This window comes from Bufo gargarizans, chromosome 3 (genome assembly GCF_014858855.1).
Source record: "Bufo gargarizans isolate SCDJY-AF-19 chromosome 3, ASM1485885v1, whole genome shotgun sequence".
In the NCBI taxonomy this organism is placed as follows: Eukaryota; Metazoa; Chordata; class Amphibia; order Anura; family Bufonidae; genus Bufo; species Bufo gargarizans.
This window is the reverse complement of record NC_058082.1, coordinates 564,806,140-564,831,129: the sequence shown is the minus strand read 5'-3', so window position 1 is coordinate 564,831,129 and position 24,990 is coordinate 564,806,140. Positions and strand designations below refer to the sequence as shown.

The window sequence follows — 24,990 nt, the reverse complement described above, 5'->3', positions numbered from 1 at the left end:
TTCCGTTATGGCTTTCCGTTATAATTATGTTATCATGGAATCCATAAGACTGAAGTCAAAACGGAAGCCTTTAGAGGCATTCCGTTTTGATCCGTCTTAATAGAAGTCTATGGGAATCATAACGGATCCTTCTGGGTCCCGTTATGCAAGACGGAAAACCAAGTCCTGTCGACAGGACATTTTTCTCCGTTCTGCATAACGGAAACCAGACGGATCCTTTATGATTCCCCATAGACTTCTATTAAGACGGAAAGCAAAACGGAATGCCTTTTTAAAGGCTTCTGTTTTGCATTCAGTCATAAGACGTCTATGGGCAGAAGAAGGGATCCGTCCTTCCGTCTTATGGATTCCGTTATTTTCCGTTATAACCAACGGAAATCCATAACTGAATCCAGAACGCAGATGTGAACCCACCCTCATTTGTTCCTCTCAGCTCTGATGTTCCATAAATATCTAAGATGGGAAAATCCCCTTCCGACTATTTTACAACCTTCCACAGCAGTACACATGTGCGAGTCCTTATTGATTGGGTACGACTGTTGCAGGTAACAGCAAGTTCAGTGTAACTTAAAGGGTTTGTCCTTTTGAACAGAGAAACAAATGACTGCAGACTACTCAAGGACTGTTAGCAGTTTGTAAGCATAGAGACGCATAGATCTGCGTAGGAGCTGCATACATAAAATGTCAGTACATTTTTTATGTATTTTTGTTATTGGAAACCCTATTAATTTTAAAAGAAAAACCCAATTTTCTAACTTTTTGATTTTGGGTTTAGTTTTACGGGAAGCCTATACGGTCCGAGTGGAGGACCAGAAAGCCATGAGAGGCGGTGCAGCAGTTTTCAAGTGCATTATTTCCTCCCCGGTGGAGGCCTACGTCTCGTGGGAGAAGGACACAGTCTCACTTGTCTCAGGTAGGTGATTCTTTATATCTTCTGTTAATTTTAGGTGTATTTACTGGGTTTGCCTATGAGTCTTTGGCTGTGTTTGTTGATGCGGTGGACATCAGCCATGCTGCTGAGATGTTGCTTCACTGATTAATACCTTCAGCATCCCTCTAATTAGGTTTTGTCTCTGCGGGTTACTACACTTTCCGCACATGTCTATATTGTGCTGTTTGTGCTGAGCTCGTTCATTTCTCACTATGCGAAAGAACAGACCTTGCAATACTACGATGTATTTCAGAGGCTGCGTATATATTGTACCGCGGACCGCTACTGGCACTACAGGCAGCTTAAGGTGACCTTACATGGTTGGTGATGCAGATGACAGCTTGGTACAGTAAGGAGGCAGGATTTTTGTGCAACCAGTTTGCTGTCCATTACTAAGGCAGATGGTTTCGCAGATGGTTCACACGGGCACTTAATACAGTATGCAAAGGACAGTCTTTACAGTCACCATGTACAATTTCCCAAGACTACAGTATGTATAGGACACAGTGGGTTATGTCCCCTTCTTATAACCTGCTCGAGTAAAGGGTACAAATTGTCCCTCTCAGTCTCTAAAAAAGTGATCAGACAGTTTTTAGCATGACGGGGAACTTGAAGCTTATTAGGTCTCACCAGATGCATGGAAGTCTGTAGCCAGGGAGCAGGCATTTACCTTCTCTGACAGAATGCTTTGCACTCCTCTGTGTAGAACCGCTACACTCTCCCTGAAGGGCTGACACATTTGCTGGCACTCGGCTGCTTTTTGTAATCGACAGAGTAAAAGGATTCCCTGTACAGTTCTGCTCCGTCCTTGCTGATTGCACACTCACTGTCTACCTCAGACGGACCTCACTTCCTGCAGAGGAAGGGGTGCCTAGCAATATTAACTAGGGACCCCCTGTTCTCTCTGTGCACAGCCAATGAGACATACTGTGCATAAAATACAATCACATTAATGGTTGCAGGGGCATACTAAGGGATAGGCTGCATTATCAGTCCTAGTAACATAGGGATGGGCTGCACTCTCAGTGATATCTCCAAGTTCTAGTAGTGCAGGGACAGGCGTTACTGTCAGTGATGTCATCAGGTCCTACTAGTAGAGGTATAGACTGCTTCATCAGTCATCAGATCCTAGTACAGCAGGGGTAGGATGGATTCTTAGTGATGTCATCAGGACCTAGTAGTGCAAGGGATAGGCTGTTTTATCTGTTAGGTCATCGGGTCCTAGTAGAGTATGGAAAGGATAGATTCCCTATGATGTCATTAGGCCCTAGTAGTGTAGGGATAAGCTGTGTTATCAGTGATGTCATCAGTTTTTGTGGTGCAGGGATAGGCTGGTTTCTCAATTATGTCATCAGGTCCTAGTAGAAAAGGAATATGATGGGTTCTTAGTGATGTCATCAGGCCCTAGTAGAGCAGGAATAGGCTGTATTCTCAGTGATGTCTTCAGGTCCTATTATTGGGAGGATAGGCTGCATTTTCAGTGATGTCATCAGGTCCTATTAGTTGGAGTATAGGCTGCATTCTCAGTCATGTCATAAGGTCCTATTTGTGTGAGGTGTGGCAGGTGCAAAAAGCACTATGAAGTGCCTTTTGTGCTGTGGCATTAGAAGAATTTTGGTATCTCTGACTTTTAGTCTAACCAGACTGTCTATTACTCTGTAATTCCTCTAGCGCCGTTCTATGGAAACAGTAGGTTTAAAGAGCAGACCAAATGCTTGAAATAACTTCTTTATTAACTTCAACTTTTCTTCATATATAACACTGCCGCCTCTGTAGCAGATAGTCCATGTACATAACACGTGTTGAAAAGATATCACAAAATGGCGGTATGCATAAAATGGTGGTTCAACTGTTCAATCTTGTCATTCAACATAAAATGGTGGATATATTTCTCTCTTGAGAATCTGTACTCTCACTTAAGTTATTTAAGCACTTTATGATCTCTCTGAGGGGTACAGTGCTGCCCATAATTATTCATACCCCTGGCAAATTTTGACTTAAAGTTACTTTTATTCAACCAGCAAGTAATCTTTTGACGGGAAATGACATAGGAGTCTCCCAAAAGATAATAAGACGATGTACAAGAGGCATTATTGTGGGGAAAAAAAAAACATTTCTCAGCTTTTATTTACATTTGAGAAAAAGTGTCCAGTTCAAAATTATTCATACCCTTCTCAATAATCAATAGAAAAGCCTTTATTGGCTATTACAGCAATCAAACGCTTCCTATAATTGCAGACCAGCTTTTTGCAGGTCTCCACAGGTATTTTTGCCCATTCATCTTTAGCAATGAGCTCCAAATCTTTCAGGTTGGAGGGTCTTCTTGCCATCACCCTGATCTTTAGCTCCCTCCACAGATTCTCAATTGGATTCAAGTCTGGACTCTGACTGGGCCTCTCCAAAACGTTAATGTTGTTGTCTGCTAACCATTTCTTCACCACTTTTGCTGTGTGTTTTGGGTCATTGTCATGCTGAAATGTCCACTGGTGCCCAAGGCCAAGTTTCTCTGCAGACTGCCTGATGTTGTCGGTGAGAATCCTCATGTATTGCTCTTTTTTCATGGTGCCGTTTACTGTGATTAGGTTCCCTGGTCCATTGGCTGAAAAACACCCCCAAAGCATTAGGTTTCCACCACCATGTTTGACAGTGGGGATGGTGTTCTTTGGGTTGAAGGCTTCTCCTTTTTTACGCCAAATGAAGGAAACATCATTGTGATCAAACAATAAAATTTTTGTTTCATCTGACCATAACACAGAAGACCAGAAGTCTTCTTCTTTGTCCAGATGAGCTTTTGCAAAGGCCAAGCGAGCCTTTGTGTGCCTTATCTGGAGAAGTGGCGTCCTCCTTTGTCTGCATCCGTGGAACCCAGCAGACCTTGAGACGTTGCCACCAGCAGACCCCAGGTTCACCAGGATAGCCTTGGTGGTGATCCTTGGATTCTTTTTCACCTCTCTAACTATCCTCCTGGCCAGCACAGGTGTCACTTTTGGCTTCCGACCACGTACTCTGAGATTTTCCACAGTGCGGAACATCTTGTATTTTTTATAATACTTTGCACTGTAGCCACTGGAACTTGAAAACATTTAGAAATGGCCTTGTAGCCCTTTCCTGACTTGTGAGCAGCCACAATGCGCAGCCGCAGGTCCTCACTGAGCTCCTTTGTTTTAGCCATGACTGTCCAGAAACCAACTGCAGAGAGCTGCTGTTTTTCACCTGTTGAGTTGATTAAAACATCTGTCCCCTATTAATCAGGGTAATTAGGATGCTTTAGAAAAGCTTGGACTATGTGGAATGGTATAGAAATTTAGATTTTCCCACAGACTGTGACAGTTTGTGAAGGGTATGAATAATTTTGGACCGGACACTTTTTGCTCAAATGTAAATAAAAGCTGAGAAATGTTGGGTTTTTTTCCACAATAATGCCTCTTGTACATAGTCGTATTATCTTTTGGGAGACACCTATGTCATTTCCCGTCAAAAAATTACTTGCTGGTTAAATAAAAGTAACTAGTAATTATGGGCAGCACTGTATATCTGAGGTCTAACTAATAGTTCACTTGCAGTATGCAGTTAGCAGTGACTATTTGCAGATTGGTTGAGTATGATCTGGTATGGTTGTAATTGGTGGAACTGTAAGTAAACACATATATATCTAGTTCAGTATACAGTTCTAAACACAATACTAACAATATGAACATTATATAACTGTTTTAAATACCTATATTGGCCTCTTGTTCCCATACAACTCAGCTCTCAGTGGAGTGAATGTCTCTTCAGCTCCTGTCTCTGGTGAATAATGATTCTAGCAGCAGGAGCTGGGGGAATTTCCAGACAGGCTGGCTGTGATTGTTGAAAACTCTTGCTGTATGAGAAGCTGACTGTGATTGGTTTAGACTTCTGCCCAGCAACAACAGATTAACACTATGCTTTCTGTTGTTTCTGCTGTGTCACTGAGCTTACCTTACATTACAAAATGAATCTTAAAGGTATATTCTCTTTTTCTGCTTCTGTGAACACAAAATATAACAGTTATATGACATCCAAAACATGATGTCACAGTAAATAACTCTGCTTTTGTCTCTAACACATAAACATAGGAACTGTATTAACCACTTAAGGACCACAGGTTTATACCCCCCTAGTGACCAGGCCCTTTTTTACAAATCGGCACTCCACAACTTTAGCGGTTTATTGCTCGGTCATGCAACTTACCACTCAAATTAATTTTACCTCCTTTTCTTCTCACTAATAGAGCTTTCATTTGGTGGTATTTCATTGCTGCTGACATTTTTACTTTTTTTGTTATTAATCGAAATTTAACGATTTTTTTGCAAAAAAATGACATTTTTCACTTTCAGTTGTAAAATTTTGCAAAAAAAACGACATCCATATATAAATTTTTCGCTAAATTTATTGTTCTACATGTCTTTGATAAAAAAAAAATGTTTGGGTAAAAAAAAAATGGTTTGGGTAAAAGTTATAGCGTTTACAAACTATGGTACAAAAATGTGAATTTCCGCTTTTTGAAGCAGCTCTGACTTTCTGAGCACCTGTCATGTTTCCTGAGGTTCTACAATGCCCAGACAGTACAAACACCCCACAAATGACCCCATTTCGGAAAGTAGACACCCTAAGGTATTCGCTGATGGGCATAGTGAGTTCATAGAACTTTTTATTTTTTGTCACAAGTTAGCGGAAAATGATGATTTATTTATTTATTTATTTTTTTCTTACAAAGTCTCATATTCCACTAACTTGTGACAAAAAATAAAAACTTCCATGAACTCACTATGCCCATCACGAAATACCTTGGGGTGTCTTCTTTCCAAAATGGGGTCACTTGTGGCGTAGTTATACTGCCCTGGCATTCTAGGGGCCCTAATGTGTGGTTAGTAGTTTGAAATCAAAATGTGTAAAAAATGGCCTGTGAAATCCGAAAGGTGCTCTTTGGAATGTGTGCCCCTTTGCCCACCTAGGCGGCAAAAAAGTGACACACATCTGGTATCGCCGTACTCGGGAGAAGTTCGGGAATGTGTTTTGGGGTGTCATTTTACATATACCCATGCTGGGTGAGAGAAATATCTTGGCAAAAGACAACTTTTCCCATTTTTTTTATACAAAGTTGGCATTTGACCAAGATATTTATATCACCCAGCATGGGTATATGTAAAATGACACCCCAAAACACATTGCCCAACTTCTCCTGAGTACGGCGATACCAGATGTGTGACACTTTTTTGCAGCCTAGGTGGGCAAAGGGGCACACATTCCAAAGAGCACCTTTAGGATTTCACCGGCCATTTTTTACAGATTTTGATTTCAAACTACTTCGCACACATTAGGGCCCCTAAATTGCCAGGGCAGTATAACTACCCCACAAGTGACCCCATTTTGGAAAGAAGACACCCCAAGGTATTCCGTGAGGGGCATGGCGAGTTCCTGGAATTTTTTATTTTTTGTCACAAGTTAGTGGAATATGAGACTTTGTAAGAAAAAAAAATAAAAAATAAAAATCATAATTTTCCGCTAACTTGTGACAAAAAATAAAAAATTCTAGGAACTCGCCATGCCCCTCACGGAATACCTTGGGGTGTCTTCTTTCCAAAATGGGGTCACTTGTGGGGTGGTTATACTGCCCTGGCAATTTAGGGGCCCTAATGTGTGCGAAGTAGTTTGAAATCAAAATCTGTAAAAAATGGCCGGTGAAATCCTAAAGGTGCTCTTTGGAATGTGTGCCCCTTTGCCCACCTAGGCGGCAAAAAAGTGTCACACATCTGGTATCGCCGTACTCAGGAGAAGTTGGGCAATGTGTTTTGGGGTGTCATTTTACATATACCCATGCTGGGTGAGATAAATATCTTGGTCAAATGCCAACTTTGTATAAAAAAAAATGGGAAAAGTTGTCTTTTGCAGAGATATTTCTCTCACCCAGCATGGGTATATGTAAAATGACACCCCAAAACACATTCCCCAACTTCTCCTGAGTACGGCGATACCAGATGTGTGACACTTTTTTGCAGCCTAGATGCGCAAAGGGGCCCAAATTCCTTTTAGGGGGGCATTTTTAGACATTTGGATCCCAGACTTCTTCTCACGGTTTCGGGCCCCTAAAATGCCAGGGCAGTATAAATACCCCACATGTGACCCCATTTTGGAAAGAAGACACCCCAAGGTATTCAATGAGGGGCATGGCGAGTTCATAGAATTTTTTTTTTGGGCACAAGTTAGCGGAAATTTTTTATTTTTTTTTTTTCTCACAAAGTCTCCCTTTCCGCTAACTTGGGACAAAAATGTAAATCTTTCATGGACTCAATATACCCCTCACGGAATACCTTGGGGTGTCTTCTTTCCGAAATGGGGTCACATGTGGGGTATTTATACTGCCCTGGCTTTTTAGGGGCCCTAAAGCGTGAGAAGAAGTCTGGAATATAAATGTCTAAAAAATGTTACGCATTTGGATTCCGTGAGGGGTATGGTGAGTTCATGTGAGATTTTATTTTTTGACACAAGTTAGTGGAATATGAGACTTTGTAAGAAAAAATAAAATAAAAAATATTTCCGCTAACTTGGGCCAAAAAAAATTCTGAATGGAGCCTTACAGGGGGTGATCAATGACAGGGGGGCGATCAATGACAGGGGGTGATCAGGGAGTGTATATGGGGTGATCACCCCCCTGTCACTGATCACCCCTCTGTCATTGACCACCCCTCTGTCATTGACCACCCCTCTGAAAGGCTCCATTCAGACGTCTATATGTTTTTTACGGATCCACGGATACATGGATCGGAACCGCAAAACACATACGGACGTCTGAATGGAGCCTTACATGGGGGTGATCAATGACAGGGGGGTGATCAGGGAGTGTATATGGGGTGATCACCCCCCTGTCATTGATCACCCCCCTGTAAGGCTCCATTCAGACGTCCGTATGCGTTTTGCGGATCCGATCCATGGATGCGTGGATCCGTAAAACACATATGGGCGTCTGAATGGAGCCTTACAGGGGGGTGATCAATGACAGGGGGGTGATCAATGACAGGGGGGTGATCAATGACAGGGGGTGATCAGGGAGTGTATATGAGGTGATCACCCCCCTGTCACTGATCACCCCCCTGTAAGGCTCCATTCAGACGTCCGTATGCGTTTTGCGGATCCGATCCATAGATGCGTGGATCCGTAAAACACATGCAGACGTCTGAATGGAGCCTTACAGGGGTGTGATCAATGACAGGGGGGTGATCAATGACAGGGGGTGATCAGGGAGTGTATATGGGGTGATCACCCCCCTGTAAGGCTCCATTCAGACGTCCGTATGTGTTTTGCGGATCCGATCCATAGATGCGTGGATCCGTAAAACACATACAGACGTCTGAATGGAGCCTTACAGGGGGGTGATCATCCCATATAGACTCCCTGATCACCCCCCTGTAAGGCTCCATTCAGACGTCCGTATGTGTTTTGCGGATCCGATCCATGTATCCGTGAAAATCATACGGACGTCTGAATGGAGCCTTACAGGGGGGTGATCAATGACGGAGGTGATCAGGGAGTCTATATGGGTGATCACTCCTCTGTCATTGATCACCCCCCTGTAAGGCTCCATTCAGACGTCCGCATGTGTTTTGCGGATCCGATCCATGTATCAGTGGATCCGTAAAAATCATACGGACGTCTGAATGGAGCCTCACAGGGGGGTGAATAATGACAGGGAAGTGATCAGGAAGTCTATATGCGTGATCACCCCATTGTCATTGATCACCCCCCTGTAAGGCTCCATTCAGACGTCCGTATGCGTTTTGCGGATCCGATCCATGTATCCGTGGATCCGTAAAAATCATACGGACCTCTGAATGGAGCCTTACAGGGGGGTGATCAATGCCAGGGGGGTGATCAATGACAGGGGGGTGATCAGGGAGTCTATATGGGGTGATCAGTGGTTCATAAAGGGTTAATAAGTGACAGGGGGGGGGTGTAGTGTAGTGGTGTTTGGTGCTACTTTACTGACCTACCTGTGTCCTCTGGTGGTCGATCCAAACAAAAGGGACCACCAGAGGACCAGGTTGCAGGTATATTAGACGCTGTTATCAAAACAGCGTCTAATATACCTGTTAGGGGTTAAAAAAATCATATCTCCAGCCTGCCAGCGAGCGATCGCCGCTGGCAGGCTGGAGATCCACTCGCTTACCTTCCGTTCCTGTGAGCGCGCGCGCCTGTGTGGGCGCGTTCACAGGAAATCTCGCGTCTCGCGAGATGACGCCTATTGGCGTTAGTGTGACCTGGGAGAGCCGCCGCGATGACTCCTTTCGGCGTTAGCGTGGCGGCAAGCGGTTAAGGCTATTAGCAGGTCTAGCTGTATACACATATAAGCTATACTAGCAACCTAGGACAGGTCCTAGCTGGCCAGCTACAGGAGAATAGGCTGCATTCTCAGTTATGTCATCGGGTCCTGTTAGTGGGAGGATAGGCTGCATTCTCAGTGATGTCACTAGGTTCTATTCCAAGTGATAGAATTGTGTCTTAGTAGCTGTATTCTCTATGATGTCATCATGTATCATAGAGTCCTAATAATACAGGAAAAGCTTACATTCTCATTGATGTCATAGATGCCTTGTATTGCAGGGGTAGTCTGGATTATCCGTGATGTCACAGGATCCCAATGCTTTATTTGGCTGCATTCTCATTTGTATCAGTTTTGTTACTGATATAATGTTGCAGTTTTATGTCATTGATGCAGATATCGATTGTATCTTCCAAGAAAATTAATAGCATTGCTGACACCCCTTGAGGTGGCATCACATATCAGCGGCACAACAAGCCACAATGCAGAGGTCTGATTTATTGGTCGGAAAAGTGGATTTAGTGAGACGCTGGTGGGTACTGATAATGTCTGGTTGCTAAGCAACAGGGTGACTTTAACTATAGTCCTATATACCGGGTTATTTCTGCAGATAAAACACAAAATGCATAGAAAAAAATGTAGAGAATACAAGTCCCGGAGACAATACCTCAATGATGATGATAAGATACAGATTAGTTTTAATTATATATATATATATATATATATATATATATATATATGGTCTTTATAACGGGAGGTTGAGTTGTATTGATGGGTAAATGGGGCCCACATGAGATTACACCCAAAATTTAGTAATGCCCCATGATGCTTTGCTCTGGCATAAAGCGAGAGCAGCCGCCCGACAGGGGAAGGGAGCATGGTGGTGAAGTGCAAGATGGGAGCAGTAGTAGTTGCAGATGATAAAGAAAGGAGTAGCTGCGCTCACCTGGCTATAATGACATGGGAAGCATGGAAAATGACGGGAACCAGGCGGGAAGTAAGTATCAAAAGTAGAAACAAAGTCCAGCTTCCCAAAAACGTGACAGCTTTTATTAAAAAAAAGTGCAGTAAAAACCGACATACAGTCCATGTCTACGCGTTTCGGATCACATAGTACCGAGAAAATCCAAAAGGATTCCCTATTCAAAAGTAGTCTCCTATGGTCTCCACCCTGAGTGGGAGGGATTGACCCGCTCTAGCCCCTGCACCTGCAGGTCTGAGACATCGCCCTCATGGATAACCGCATAATGGGGACTAACTGCAGAAACATTTCTGGTTTTGGCATGAGGAATGTCTGAGAGATGTTTGCGAATTCTGACCTTCAGACTGTTTGTGGTTCAGCCTACATATTGGAGATGACACAAGGAGCAGGTAATGCAATATACCACAAAGGTGGTATTGCAATTAATGTATTGCTTAATATCAGTTGCAGATGATGGGGCTGCTCACGGTGGTGACGGTCCCGCTCTAGGGCTCCCCTGGGGCCATGCACAGTGAAGAGGGGAAGCACCTGGATCCCCCAGGGCACACCTTGGTGAAGGCCTCCTGCTGGTAGTCAGACGCCCCGCCGATCTGATATTGCTGAACTTTTCTGAGGATAGGTCCTCAATATCGGAAACTGGACAACCCCTTTAACCCCCATTTTCCATTTTAGTGTTTTCGTTTTTTACTCCCTGTCTTCCCGGAGCCATCACTTTTTTAATTTTTCCATTCACCGCTCGACCCAGGTTTCTCCACACCAGCTTCATCAGGAGCGGATGATTTTATTCTGTTTTATGCCTATTGATCTTATACCTTTGTGAGTATAATAAAAGCTATTACCATTGGAAACATTGGTGGACCTTCACTATGTGCCTGCACCTTTATATCTACAGAGGGGTGGTCTTGTGACCAAGATTATCCTCCTGTGGAACCTCATTGTTTGGCATCACCTAAAAGCTGTCGTATCCTATCCTGATCAAGCCCTTTGAATCACAGCCAAGTGAGGCAGCGCGACACCTTCCTTTTGAATTATCACCAATCTGACTTCTGCCGTACATATACAGTGGAGGTCTGGAAGGGGATAAACCCGGCTCCAGCTGTTGAGTCCAGTAGCGAAAACGTGAGCGTCACCTCCACAGTCTGATCCCTCACACCCTCCAATTTGTCTGCTTAACTTTCTGTAAGTTATTCCTTTGCTGAACTCAGTCCAGTGGGGGTTCTGGAATTTCTCTCTCTCGCTCTCTCAGGAGTAGTATGAATATAAAGTTTTACTCTGTCTGTCTGATTGTGTTCCTTAAGCGCACTGGAGGCGGAGCGTCACTGTGAATTGCTCTCTGCATGGAGCTTTTTCAGCGCCCCTCCTCTCTGCTCTAAGCGACAGCTGTAGTGATCTCCTTCAGCTGTGACTGAAGCAGAGAGGAGGAGCTATATACTAAGAGAATCGAGAACTTCAAAGTGGAGCCCCGCCTCCATGGCTCTTAGGGAGAAGAATCCGGCAGAATAAAAGTTCATATTCACACTGCTTCTGGTAAAAAACAAAAAAAAGCTACACAAAAGGAATCTTTGTACTTCTCTACCCAGACCCTAGCTGGTGCTGTCAGCAGTTTAGCATTGTGAAATCTGCTGACAGACTCCCTTTAAACCATACTATCAGATATTGATATGAAAATGTGTTATTTAGCCTTTTCAGGCCCAAGTTGACCAAAATAATGTAAATATTAAAAAAATTATTATATATTTTTGGGATCAATTCCATAGTCTGACTGCAGAAAATCCCTTCTTCCTAGAATAGACTGTAAAGCAACAGAGATGCTGGAGATGGCCAGGCCAGTAGTGCGGAATAACCTGTGTATAATTAAGTGGCTTACATTATTTATGTCTTCTGCTACTTCAGACGCGCCGATCATTGATGTGTGTGTCCTCGCTAGGCTGGCTTTTAAAAATAACCACGGCTGGTACAATGCCATGATTATAACAAGATAGAATAATAATAGTATAAATAATATATATTAACATACTAATACAAATAATGACTATAATGAAATGTACTAATACAAGTAAAATATAACAAAATACGATAAGGTAAATAATATAGAATAAAACCTTCTAATATAAATATATACTGTAACAAAATATAATGGTTTGAATAATATAAATTATAATTTACCATATACTGCCGGAACAGCCTGCTGAAATATGTGCCACAGGTGTGAAGGTATCCTAAATCTGTATTGCTAAGGTTACTTGCACACTAGCATTTTTGCTGGATCCGGCAGGGTTCAGCCTGATAATACCACCGTTGAACTCCATTGAAAGTCAATGGGGGACGGATCCGTTTTCTATTGTGTCAGAGAAAACGGATCCGTCCACATTGACTTGCATTGTGGGTCATGACTGATCCGTTTTGCTCTGCATCCCAGGATGGAAAGCAAACCGCAGCATGCTGCGGTTTCCTCTCCGGTATGAGAACGGAACGGAATGCATTTTGGAGCATTCCATTCTGTTCTGTTCAGTTTTGTCCTCATTGACAATGAATGGGAACAAAACGGAAGCGTTTTTTTAAATGTATTGAGACCCTATGACTGATCTCAATACCGGAAAATAGAAACGCTAGTGTGAAAGTAGCCTTAGCTTTTTTTTTTGTTTGTTTTATACATTTATAGAATAGGAAATCCATATTATACATCCCCTACATACAGGCAGCCATATTATACATTCCCTAGAGACAGGCAGCCGTGTTATAAATCACCTACAGACAGGCAGCCATGTTATGCATCACCTACAGACAGGCAGCCGTGTTATGCATCACCTACAGACAGGCAGCCGTGTTATGCATCACCTACAGACAGGCAGCCGTGTTATGCATCACCTACAGACAGGCAGCCGTGTTATGCATCACCTACAGACAGGCAGCCGTGTTATGCATCACCTACAGACAGGCAGCCGTGTTATGCATCACCTACAGACAGGCAGCCATGTTATGCATCACCTACAGACAGGCAGCCGTGTTATACATCACCTACAGACAGGCAGCCATGTTATGCATCACCTACAGACAGGCAGCCATGTTATGCATCACCTACAGACAGGCAGCATGTTATACATCACCTACAGACAGGCAGCCATGTTATGCATCACCTACAGACAGGCAGCCATGTTATGCATCACCTACAGACAGGCAGCCATGTTATGCATCACCTACAGACAGGCAGCCGTGTTATACATCACCTACAGACAGGCAGCCATGTTATGCATCACCTACAGACAGGCAGCCATGTTATGCATCACCTACAGACAGGCAGCATGTTATACATCACCTACAGACAGGCAGCCGTGTTATGCATCACCTACAGACAGGCAGCCGTGTTATACATCACCTACAGACAGGCAGCCGTGTTATGCATCACCTACAGACAGGCAGCATGTTATACATCACCTACAGACAGGCAGCCATGTTATGCATCACCTACAGACAGGAAGCCATGTTATGCATCACCTACAGACAGGCAGCATGTTATACATCACCTACAGACAGGCAGCCATGTTATGCATCACCTACAGACAGGCAGCCATGTTATACATCACCTACAGACAGGCAGCCATGTTATACAAGTAAACACACTCATAGTGAAGAAGTTGTTGGTATAACCATAAGGATAGAATTATTTCAACGTAATTCTTATTCTTTATAGATTACACTCTTCCCAGCAGTCTCCTTTTGATGACACTGAGTCGTGTCGAGGGTTAAGCTGATTTGCATACATGGAGACCTTCCCAAGCACAAAGAGGCTGGGCTTAAAAACCTTTCCCGATTTGGAAATATCTATTTTCTTGTGTGTTTTCTTACATAGGACTTTCAGTTGCTGACGTTTATATTGCTCCCCAAAGACGGAGACCAGAGCGATAAAGCAGCGTGAGCGTCACCCCTGCCAACGAATCCTGCGGCAGCGCAAGCACTGCTGCGTCTCGTAAGCTTCGTTGCAGGTGGAGGCGGCACCGGGCAGTGCGAGCTGTCGGCGTAAGCAGGTCAGCAAGACGGAGAAAGGAGAAAAATCAATAAATCTTTGAATTAATCATGCAGCTGCCAAGCAGAATTACAGGGGCTTGAATTGAGACTACTCTGTGCGTCTCCATAGCAACCACTTCACTTCTTTCTGGAGAGGTGCGGCCTTTTTTCGGCCATAACATTTTACACACAAGCGATATCTGGAATTGTAGCCATCGGTTATCCTGCTGCCTTCCTATGTGGCAGGGGGGCTAAGATGGAGTCGGTCAACTGCAAAATCAATATCAAAGTAAGCATACCGCAATGTAGGGGAGGTGCCCCAAAACATATCCATACCTTTCTTGTGAAAATCTGGCCATCTGATCCTTAGAAATTCCTTTTTTTTACTTTTATGCAGATAAGGTTTTTGGTGCAATGTGGGCGGGGCCACTCTGTTCAGTGCACCTGGCTTCCCCTCTGTCATCGCTACTGGCTCTGAAATCTCAGGGAATGTCAATCAAACGAGGGGGTGGCACTGGGCGACATTACATGGATAATGGTCCAAATGGAGCGGCCCCGCCCATAGTGCACTTAAACCCTTCCCCACCAGTGCCGTAAATGTACAGCGCTTGGTAGGACTTTGAAAATAGGGCCAGCTCGCGAGCGCGGCAGAAACCCGGGACTAACTACTTTTAACCCCTCAAATGCCATGGTCAAACACGTGCACTTCTGGGCATGTACCGGATCCCCCTAGAGAGGCTGAGTGTGTGTGCAGCAGCCATTGTATTCCTGAGTGATACGAGGCTGAGGCACATTAGTTCCTATGGAGCCTCTGCCTGTGGTAGGGCTCCATAGGAATATAGTGTAATCCTCATAAACTCCAATGCTAATGCATTGGAGTCTATGAGAATAGCAATCTGATGGTTGCTTGTTATAGTTACCTGTAGTTGTAAAAAAAACACTCAATTTTTTTTATATATATATATATATATATATATATATATGTATGTATGTATGTGTGTGTGTGTGTGTGTGTGTGTGTGTTTTTAAAAATATGAAAACATTTAAAAATATAAAAATTCAAATCCCACCCCTTTCCCCAAAATAAAAATACAAAAACAATTAAAAAAAATAAACATCATGGGCATTGTCGTGTGCGAAAATGCCCGTACTTTTAAAATATAAAAATATTTATCCCCTATGACAAAATGGCAAAAAAAGTCAAAATGGCTGATTTGCTGTTTTTTGGTCACTTCACCTCACACAAAAAATTAAAACTGATCAAAAAGTCATACACACCCCAAAATGGTATCAATGAAAAGTAAAGATTGCCTCGCAAAAAAGTTATCGGGGTCAGAATATGGCAACGAAAAGAAAAATATATTTTGTTTTAATTATTATTATTTTTTTTTTTTTTATTGTCAAACCGCAATAAAAACTATACACATGTGGTATCGCCGTAATCGTACTGACCTGGAGAATGAAAGTAACAGGTCAGTTTTACCATATAGGGAATGCTGTAAAAACAAAATCCATAAAACAGTTGCAGAATTTATTAATTTTTTAAAATTTTACCCCTGTTGGAATTTTTTGTTCAGCTCCCCACAATATATCATATGCAATATTAAATGGTGGAATTAGAAAGTGCAACTTGTCCCACAAAAAACAAGCTATGTGAACGGAAAAATAAAAAAGTTATGGCCCCGGAAAGACGGGGAGTGAAAAATGAAAAACGCAATAATGAAAACAATCTCTGGGGGTGAAAGGGTTAAAAGCTTATTTGCATAAAAACAAAGAATTTCTCAGGATTAGAGGACAATATTTTCACAAGAAAGTTAGGGTTATGTTTCGGGGGCACCTACCTTACATGGTGGTATGCTTAGTTTGAAACCAATTTTGGAGGTGACAAACTCCCTTTAAGAAGACGTTGTGCACCAGGATATAGGTTCGGTCCCTATTTTGTTAATGGTAATCTAGATAATTTTTTGTCTTGCGCTCAGTCCCGGAATATTTTGTGTGAAGACAACGAGGAGTCCATGATGCATGACGTCCCGATACAGGTGTAGGTTTATCCATCGCCGGCAATATAGCATAGCAGACGCGTTTGCAGCTTCTCAGGTGAACAGTTATATTCATTTGGACAGATTGACAGGAGACCAGGTACTGAACGCCCAGACGTATGGACAGAACCAGCTGACGATAGAGAAGCCCTTTCATTTCATGAACATTGCATATTCGGGTCATCATCCTATAAAAAATATGTCTGCCTCCGTTTCATTTGGACCTTTGAAACCTTTGTTCTTCAGGAACATTGTCTAAATAAAGTTTTATTCCTCGGGCACGTGCAGAAGTGGAGAGACGTAATCCCCGCATGTCCTAGATATGTCAGGATCTTGACAGTCCGTTAAATATTTTTGTTTCTACTAATCGGTGACGAAGAGGAGGCTAATTTTACGGCTTAGCTTATGATATGTCATGTATAGAAATGGGATCCGAGCCGAGGCTGCAAAATTAAGAGGTCAGATGACTAAGAACCGTATTCTTATGTATTATCTTCCTGCTGGCGGCCATGATCCCCCTCGGCTAGGATAGGTTGTCCACATTTTACCCACTTCTCATTTTCTTTTTCTTCTTTTACCATTTCTTCCCCGTCTTAGGCCTATTGCACACGAACGTGTGCGCTCCGTGGCCGTATTGCGGACCACATTTTGCGGATCCACAATACCCGGGCACTGTTCCGTGTGCATTCCGCATCACGAATGCGGACCTATTCACTTCAATGGGTCCGCAAATCTGGAGATGCGGAATGGTGCGGAACGGAAGCACTACGGAGTGCTTCCATGGGGTTTCGTCCCGTACTTCTGTTCCGCAAAAATATAGAACATGCCCTATCTATTTACGGAACGACCGGATCATAGACCCATTAAAGTGAATGGATCCGCTGCGGCTGCCCCACGGACGGTGTTCGTGCATTGCGGCCCACAATTTGCGGGCTGCAGCACGGCCACGGGGCGCTCACGTTCGTGTGCAAGAGGCCTTGGGCTGAGTTCACATCAGCGTTCAGCCTTTCTGTCGGTTATAGGAGCAGGAGAATGGAAAGGACAGATTAGGCACATAACTGAGCCGAACTGAGCCTATTGACCCCATAGTCCATACATGCTCAACCTGCGGCCCTCCAGCTGTTGCAAAACTACAACTCCCAGCATGCCTGAACAGCCTACAGCTATCAGCCTACAGCAGGGCATTGTGGGAGTTGTAGTTTTACAACAGCTGGAGGGCCGCAGATTAAGCATGCCTGCCATAGACTATAATGGGGTTCGCTAGGTTTTCCGATTCGGAGGAAGATTTTTGAAGCGGAGACAAAAGTCCTGCACGCAGAATTTGCGGACGCAAAAAATAACTGTCGTGTGCATGAGGCCTTACTTGTATTCTTCCTAAAACAAATCTGTGCGGCATACAAGGGCAGTCTACGGTATAGCAAATAGAGACTTCTGTGACCATATACTAACATGTTCACAAATGGTGGCCTTGATTGGATGTTTGGTAGCTCGTAGGAACCTGAACTGACATAGCATGAAGACTCCTGTAAGGGTGGCTTCAGATCAGTGTTAGAACTTATGGTCTGTGGTAGCGGAAAGCTTAGCTAACCCAAACCTTGAAGTTCGCTCATCCCTACTTCAGACGTGTGTTCATATTTTCAAGCAGACTTTCCTGCCGATTTCACCCTGCGGCAACATGTGTCCGATTAGGGCGTGGTTTTTGAAGAAAGCCGCCATGTCTTAGACAACCCCTTAAATAGGTTGGCAGAAAGTTCTAGCCCCGCCCACTTCCCGATTGGAGGAGTTCTTGTTCTCTTTATACTAGATATTCATCTATTTATCTAGTTCGCTGGATATCTTTTTCCAACTTTCTCTGTTTCTTGTAGATATTTTAGAGCAGGCCATCGTGCATCTCAGTGACCCAGTTTTCTTTAATGGGACTATTCTTGGTAATGACATACTTTCCTATTAGGAATTGGCACAATATTCATTTCATTCTGAACTGATTTCATTTCTTAATTTATCCTTAGAGCAGCCAGAGCTCAGCTTTTCTGATGCGCTCCAAACCCCTGCATAGATGAAGATGTAAATGATAAGTGTCACTGCCTGTTGCCACCACTAGGGGGAGCTCAGGAGCTTGCCGCATACAATTAATATATTAATAATAACAATGTGTGGTGAGTTCCTTCTAATGGTGGCAGCAGGCAGCCAGAACTTTTTCAGTTAGCTCTATGTCTTTGCAGGAGCTCTGCATCTGAAAAAGGTGCTACAAACCTTGGAATTGGTGCAGAATACTGGACCTAGAAGGGACATGATGAACATACGTTTCTGGTAAATGGGGATCTAAATCCGAAATAATCACCTGTTGTGAGAATGGTGGGTGGATGGATGGCTTGCTCTGCTGTTAGAGTTTGGGTGGGTGTTCACAAGCCATGGGACAGTTGTCTAAATTTCTATGACTGCCCCATTCCTCTGAATGACGCTAGTAGAAAATCATGCCCCTGGTTCAAAAAAGCGGAACAGATTTTCTGCACCAAATACGATGCGTGTGAATATACCTTAATCCACTCCTCACAGAGTAAGCTATACCATGTCATGATGGGTAAACCCCTTTAAGGAGGTTGTTTAGTTTAGGAAACACCTTTTCATACACCCTATTTGGAAATTCTGAGCTAATCGAGAGGGTCTCTTGCTCTGGAGGACCTATCTTTCACAGACAACCCAATGGTTTGAATTGACAAGGTGTAATACTTAATTTCCCCTGTGGTGGTGCTGCAGCGAAAACCAAACACTTTGTGGCAGGTTCCCTCCTGGCGATCACAGCTGATCACTGGGGATGACTTTGTGATCTGCTCATTGTCAAGAGACTGTTCTAACCGGTAGGGAGGATGGAGGCATTTTTTTGGGACCCAGCAGGTAACATGCCTGCAGGAAAAAAAAAATTGTGATATTTTTAACTTTCCAAAATTGCTTGGGTTGACCTCTCGGGGACCTGGTTGCCTGATGCTTCTGCCTACATCATGTCCCTTACCAGGTTTCCGGCCTGTGGATGGGACATTGTGTCTGCTGTGGACCAGGCCAGAACTATTCTTCTCCTTGGCCCATGCGCGAACTCCTGAATCCAGCTAATCTGCGTATACGCCAGGAGGAGGCATAATTCAGGCCACATCCACAGCGGAAGTAATGTCTCGTCCACGGTCCAGACTGGAGACATGGTAATAGATGTGATGTCGGCAGAAACTGGATTTTTAGGAGGGGATGCGGCATGTAACCGGCAGGCCAAGTTGCGCAACCCCAGAACAATAAGTGTATTACACATTTTCTCAAAGTTCCAAGTGAGAGAGAGGATGCTGAGACCTGTAGTTCCACAAAGCCCTTCCTGTGGTTGCCTTTTGCACCTGATCTTTTTGTTCTTCACTTTTCTGGTACGCTTTATTTTACTTTTCTTACTTCTAATATTTTGTGCTGCATGTGAAATATTTATACCACCCGCTCACAACCGTCACATCGCACACCGGCCCCTCGCTCCCTTCTGATATTTTTTTTCATTGCTTGATATTTGTGACTCTCCCCGCAGACGTCTCTCTTGGGGGGCGCAATCACTTTGCAGTCCCGAAAGCGGCTCTGGAGTCGTCTGCGTTTTACTGACTGGCAGTTTTGTTCTAATTAAGCCTCATGAATATGAAGATTTGTATCGTATTCCCCAGCTACCCCTGGTTAGGTTTAGCAATACGATTCTGTCTAAATTCATTGCAGTCTATTAGGGTGTCACTTTCACTCAGCGCTAACGCACTTTCTGGCGCCGGCATCTATCATGTTTTATTTAAAGTGGGAAAACTGGAAATCACATGCAAGAACATAAAAGTCAGAAAGATCTGCAAAGTGAGAGAATAAAATGTAATTTCATTAAAATAAATAAAATAAAAAGTAAATAGAAAAAATATGTAACCAGATGAAGCAGATCCAGGGCCCGAGCTATAAAGTGCTGCCGCTCCAGAGCTGCATTCACAATTCTGCACTGAAATTTGCCAGTATTCGTTGCTGACACAATATCTGCGCAGAGATTTTTCTAGTGATATGCATTATAGGAAGTGTCATTGTTATACCAGGTACAGTGCAGCCTGATGAAGAACAGACTGTTTCCTTCATCATCGCAGTTTAGCTGTTAACGGTTTATTATAACAATCAGCAGAATGGTGAATGCAGCTCTGGAGTATATTGCAGGCTTTAACTCTGCATTAGTCTAACTAATTTTGTATGTACACAGTGACTGCACCAGCAGAATAGTGAGTACAGCTCTGGGGTATAATACAGGATGTAACTCAGGATCAGTACAGGATAAGTAATGTAATGTATGTACACAGTGACTCCTCCAGCAGAATAGTGAGTGCAGCTCTGGAGTATAACACAGGATGTAACTCAGGATCAGTACAGGATAGTAATGTAATGTATGTACACAGTGACTGCACCAGCAGAATAGTGAGTGCAGCTCTGGAGTATAATACAGGATGTAACTCAGGATGAGTACAGGATAAGTAATGTAATGTATGTACACAGTGACTCCACCAGCAGAATAGTGAGTGCAGCTCTGGAGTATAATACAGGATGTAACTCAGGATCAGTACAGGATAAGTAATGTAATGTATGTACACAGTGACTGCACCAGCAGAATAGTGAGTACAGCTCTGGAGTATAATACAGGATGTAACTCAGGATCAGTACAGGATAAGTAATGTAATGTATGTACACAGTGACTGCACCAGCAGAATAGTGAGTGCGGCTCTGGAGTATAATACAGGATGTAACTCAGGATCAGTACAGGATAAGTAATGTAATGTATGTACACAGTGACTGCACCAGCAGAATAGTGAGTACAGCTCTGGAGTATAATACAGGATGTAACTCAGGATCTGTACAGGATAAATAATGTAATGTATGTACACAGTGACTGCACCAGCAGAATAGTGAGTACAGCTCTGGAGTATAATACAGGATGTAACTCAGGATCAGTATAGGATAAGTAATGTAATGTATGTACACAGTGACTCCACCAGTAGAATAGTGAGTGCAGCTCTGGAGGATAATACAGGATGCAATTTAGGATCATTACTGAGCACATTCCCTAACGGCTGTGCCTGTATTGCGGCCCGCAAACAACGCTCAATGCACATGGGTCTACAATCCGGAAGTTGCAGTGCGGAATGGAGGCACGGCTCCACAGTGCTTCCGTGGGGTTTCTGTCCGTGCCTGCGCACAGCAAAAAAAAAAAAAATAGAACATGTTCTATTTTTTTCCAGTGTGGACGAATCGCGGACCAATTCAAGTTGAATGGGTCTGGATCCGTCGCGGCAGCCGCGCAGATTGTGCCCGTGCATAGGCCGTGTGCATGAGACCTAACTGAAGTAGACATACCAGTATTAACTTTTTTGGGTGGGGGTTGACCACAACAATTACTGATCAACCATTACCATGGGATTGAATGCCGACATCTGGTAAACTGACCTGAACCGCCAAAATATGACCTGAAGAAGATATACAAATATCCCTCGTGCTGGAGCCGTTCTCCAATCTTGAAACATTTCAACTTTTTTTAATTAATTTTTTAGCTAAAAACACCACAAAGCAAACAAAAGGCACTAAGCTATAACACCTTCCTAACCTGTCCCTGCTGTCAGAACGCTCGGCTCCATAGTCTCACTGCTCTTACAGTAAAGAACCCCCACAATTTTGGCGTAAGTAACTCTCTTCCTCTAGTTGCAGTGGGTGCCCCCTTGTTATACAGTACCGGGGGTCTTGTATCAGGAGGGTGGACCCCTGTTCCGTTTGCCATCCCTAAGGCCCTCTCTCCGTCCATTCTGATTCTGATAACCTCAGCGTTCCGGACCGGTTTTCCCTCCAGCTGTGCGGTGATTGACGTGCCTATAGAATTTACGTAATAACTGCAGACAGTCCAGGAGATAATATCATTGTATGGAAATAAACTGACAAGCGGCGTTCTAGATACACAGATAATTGCCGGCTTAATAGATGTGCAATTTCCAGGCTCACAAATCGCATTTTCTACATTTTCTACTTTGTGCTGCGATCGCTCCGTCCCTTTTGTTTCACTCTTTGTCTCCGGGAAACGGTTAAATTCCGCGTAGCGATGCCGAGCCGCGGATGACGTCCCGGCACAGGGTTTGATGTGAGCATGTGTCAGGATGTCACCTCAGGTAGATAAATGATTTCATTCTTCTCCTTCCTTTTGACAAAATACTCACAGACCTAAATACATCAGTCAAAAAGAAGAAAGGGAGCAGCGCGGCGTCCCCCTGCTCGCAAATGCGGAGTAACAGCTAAATGGGATTTTTTATTTTTTTTTGCCTGCAGGGAAATGAAGTATAAAATGCTGCTCCACTTTCAGGCATGAGAGGTTGTCACAGCTCCGCCCCCTGTGTGACCGGGTAATAATATGCGTTCAGAGTTGGGTCTCTGTGACTCTTAGAGGCTACGACCTGCTCCTCTTGGGCGTTTCGTGCAGAGTTGTACCAATCAGTAGGTAAAGGTGCCGCGCTGCACCCCCGTGGGCGCTATGATCGCCGACTGCCCTTGACTGTGTACATGCAGCATCATTTCACACTACTATGTGCAACAGGAATACAGTCCCAGGCGAGTCCTGGTTAGGAAGGAGTACTGCCCCTTTAAAGGGCATCTGTCAGCAGTTTTGTACCTATGACACTGGCCGACCTGTTACATGTGCTCTTGGCAGATGAAGGCATCTGTGTTGGTCCCATGTTCATATGTGAGAAAAATTAGGTTTTAATATATGCAAATGAGCCTCTAGGAGCAACGGGGGCGTCACCATTACACCTAGAGGCTCTGCTCTCTCTGCAACTGTCACGTCCTCTGCACTTTGACGGGGCCAGGCAGAGAAAACATCATCACACCTGTCAGCGTAGAGGAAGGAGCAGTTGCAGAGAGAGCAGAGCCTCTAGGTGTAATGGCACCGCCCCCGTTGCTCTTAGAGGCTCATTTGCATATATTAAAACCTAATTTTTCTCAGTAGTGCAGGCACATATGAACATGGGACCAACACAGATGTCTTCAGCTGCCGAGTGCAACAGGTAAGCCAGTGTCATTGGTGCAAAACTGCTGACAGATGCCCTTTAAGGATCGCTCAATTTAGGAGGGATCATTTTCTTCTACTGTGCTTGTCGCCCTCTATCTCTTGAGAACGCCACTGTTGGGAAGTTTAGGGTCAGAGTCGGTCTCTGACTATCTGCTGGTCGGCCTCTCCAATCTCTGGGCTGGTGTCTGACCCATCAACTGCTCCCGAGGGATCTTTCACCAGTAGCAACACTCGTTCCTCCTGTCTCTGCCTGTGACCCAGCGATGGTTTCCCAGTGGCTCACTTGGCCACGTTATACCACTCCGCAGTGGCTGTATGTGTCCTATGCTCACACATTCTAAGCAGGCTCCTCTTACTCCTCATGCGGTGTGGCGCCAAGCCTTCCTTTTTTATCACTGAGCCTAGACTCGCTAAACCAACAGTTGGGTGCAGTGTGAGCGCCATGAGATGCACCATCATGTCAGTGTCGGGCTCTGCGTGGGCGGGGTCTGGAGATGGCCTGCCAATAGGGTTAACTGAGACACAAGGCGCATTACACGCATACTTACCAGCATTGCAGTTGGTGCTTACTAACTTACACCGTAACTACACGCGGAGCCAAATCAAGCCCCACCCACAATAATTGGGGATAGCCCAAATTTGTCAGGACTGTCTCTGAAATTTTGGAAGAGCCCCTGCAAATTCGGGACTGCTGGCACTATGAACAGGTCAAGTCTAACTTTTTTAAAGTGAAACGCACACAATTTTACTTAATGGGGCAGGTTGTGGGCCACCCCCTTTTATTTACATATCCTATACCACCAGCCGCCTCTTAGCTCAAAAGTTTTAAAGGCGAGCTCCAGTTTGAAACCATTGACCAAGGGAACCGTTTCCTGCAATTCTTTTTTTTTTAAAGGGGTTGTCCAAGATTTACACGCTTCACTTCGAAGGGAATCTCCCACCAGGACAACCTTCCATCATAGATGGAGCCCCACAACCAGAGCCCCCCGCTATTAGCCAGGGTGGAGATAGTATCCCAATCTGACCCTGTGATAACTTTGAAGATATTTAAAGGCATACACACACACTTTGATATCCAGTGCTCCCTGTCAATGACTTTTTTTTTCATCCATGTGAGTAATCCTCTGTAGTCGCTCGCCGGCTGCATATTAGAGATAGAGAAATTCGGGGACGGCGCCCGCCATGGAGACACTTCACCAGAGACCTACTAAAATCCAATCATTCTTTGCATAATCTCGCCAGATTTACCCAATTCCTTTAAATCTGCTTAACATAACATGAAGAGAACAAGTGTTCTTTCATATCTGACCTTCTCTCTTCCTTCCCCGGCACATTCATTTAGTTTGCGGCTCATCATTAATATGATTTCGCACAGTCTGACTCGTTAATGTGCCGCACGCCGCTGACGTTTTGGAGCTGGAACGGGGTAACGGAGAGTTCAGAGCACGGATGATGTACGCCGCTGACACCGCCGCCTGCTGAGTGTGGAAATATGGATATGGAATTATCAATTATTCTCCCTCTCATCTACTTCCAGTAGCTTTCTAGCCCTTCTCGTTGCTTCCATTAGCCCCCCAACAATCCGATAAAATCTCTAGTAATCCAAAT

At 44.0% G+C, this 24,990-nt stretch overlaps 1 protein-coding gene across 1 annotated transcript in view; it reads left to right on the top strand.

The window, feature by feature from the left end:
• The window catches only part of LOC122932841 (Down syndrome cell adhesion molecule homolog), a 406,234-nt gene that overhangs the window by 71,893 nt on the left and 309,351 nt on the right, over nucleotides 1-24,990 (top strand). The window contains 1 exon segment of the mRNA XM_044287480.1: nucleotides 776-913. Coding sequence (XP_044143415.1) covers nucleotides 776-913 — 138 coding nt within the window.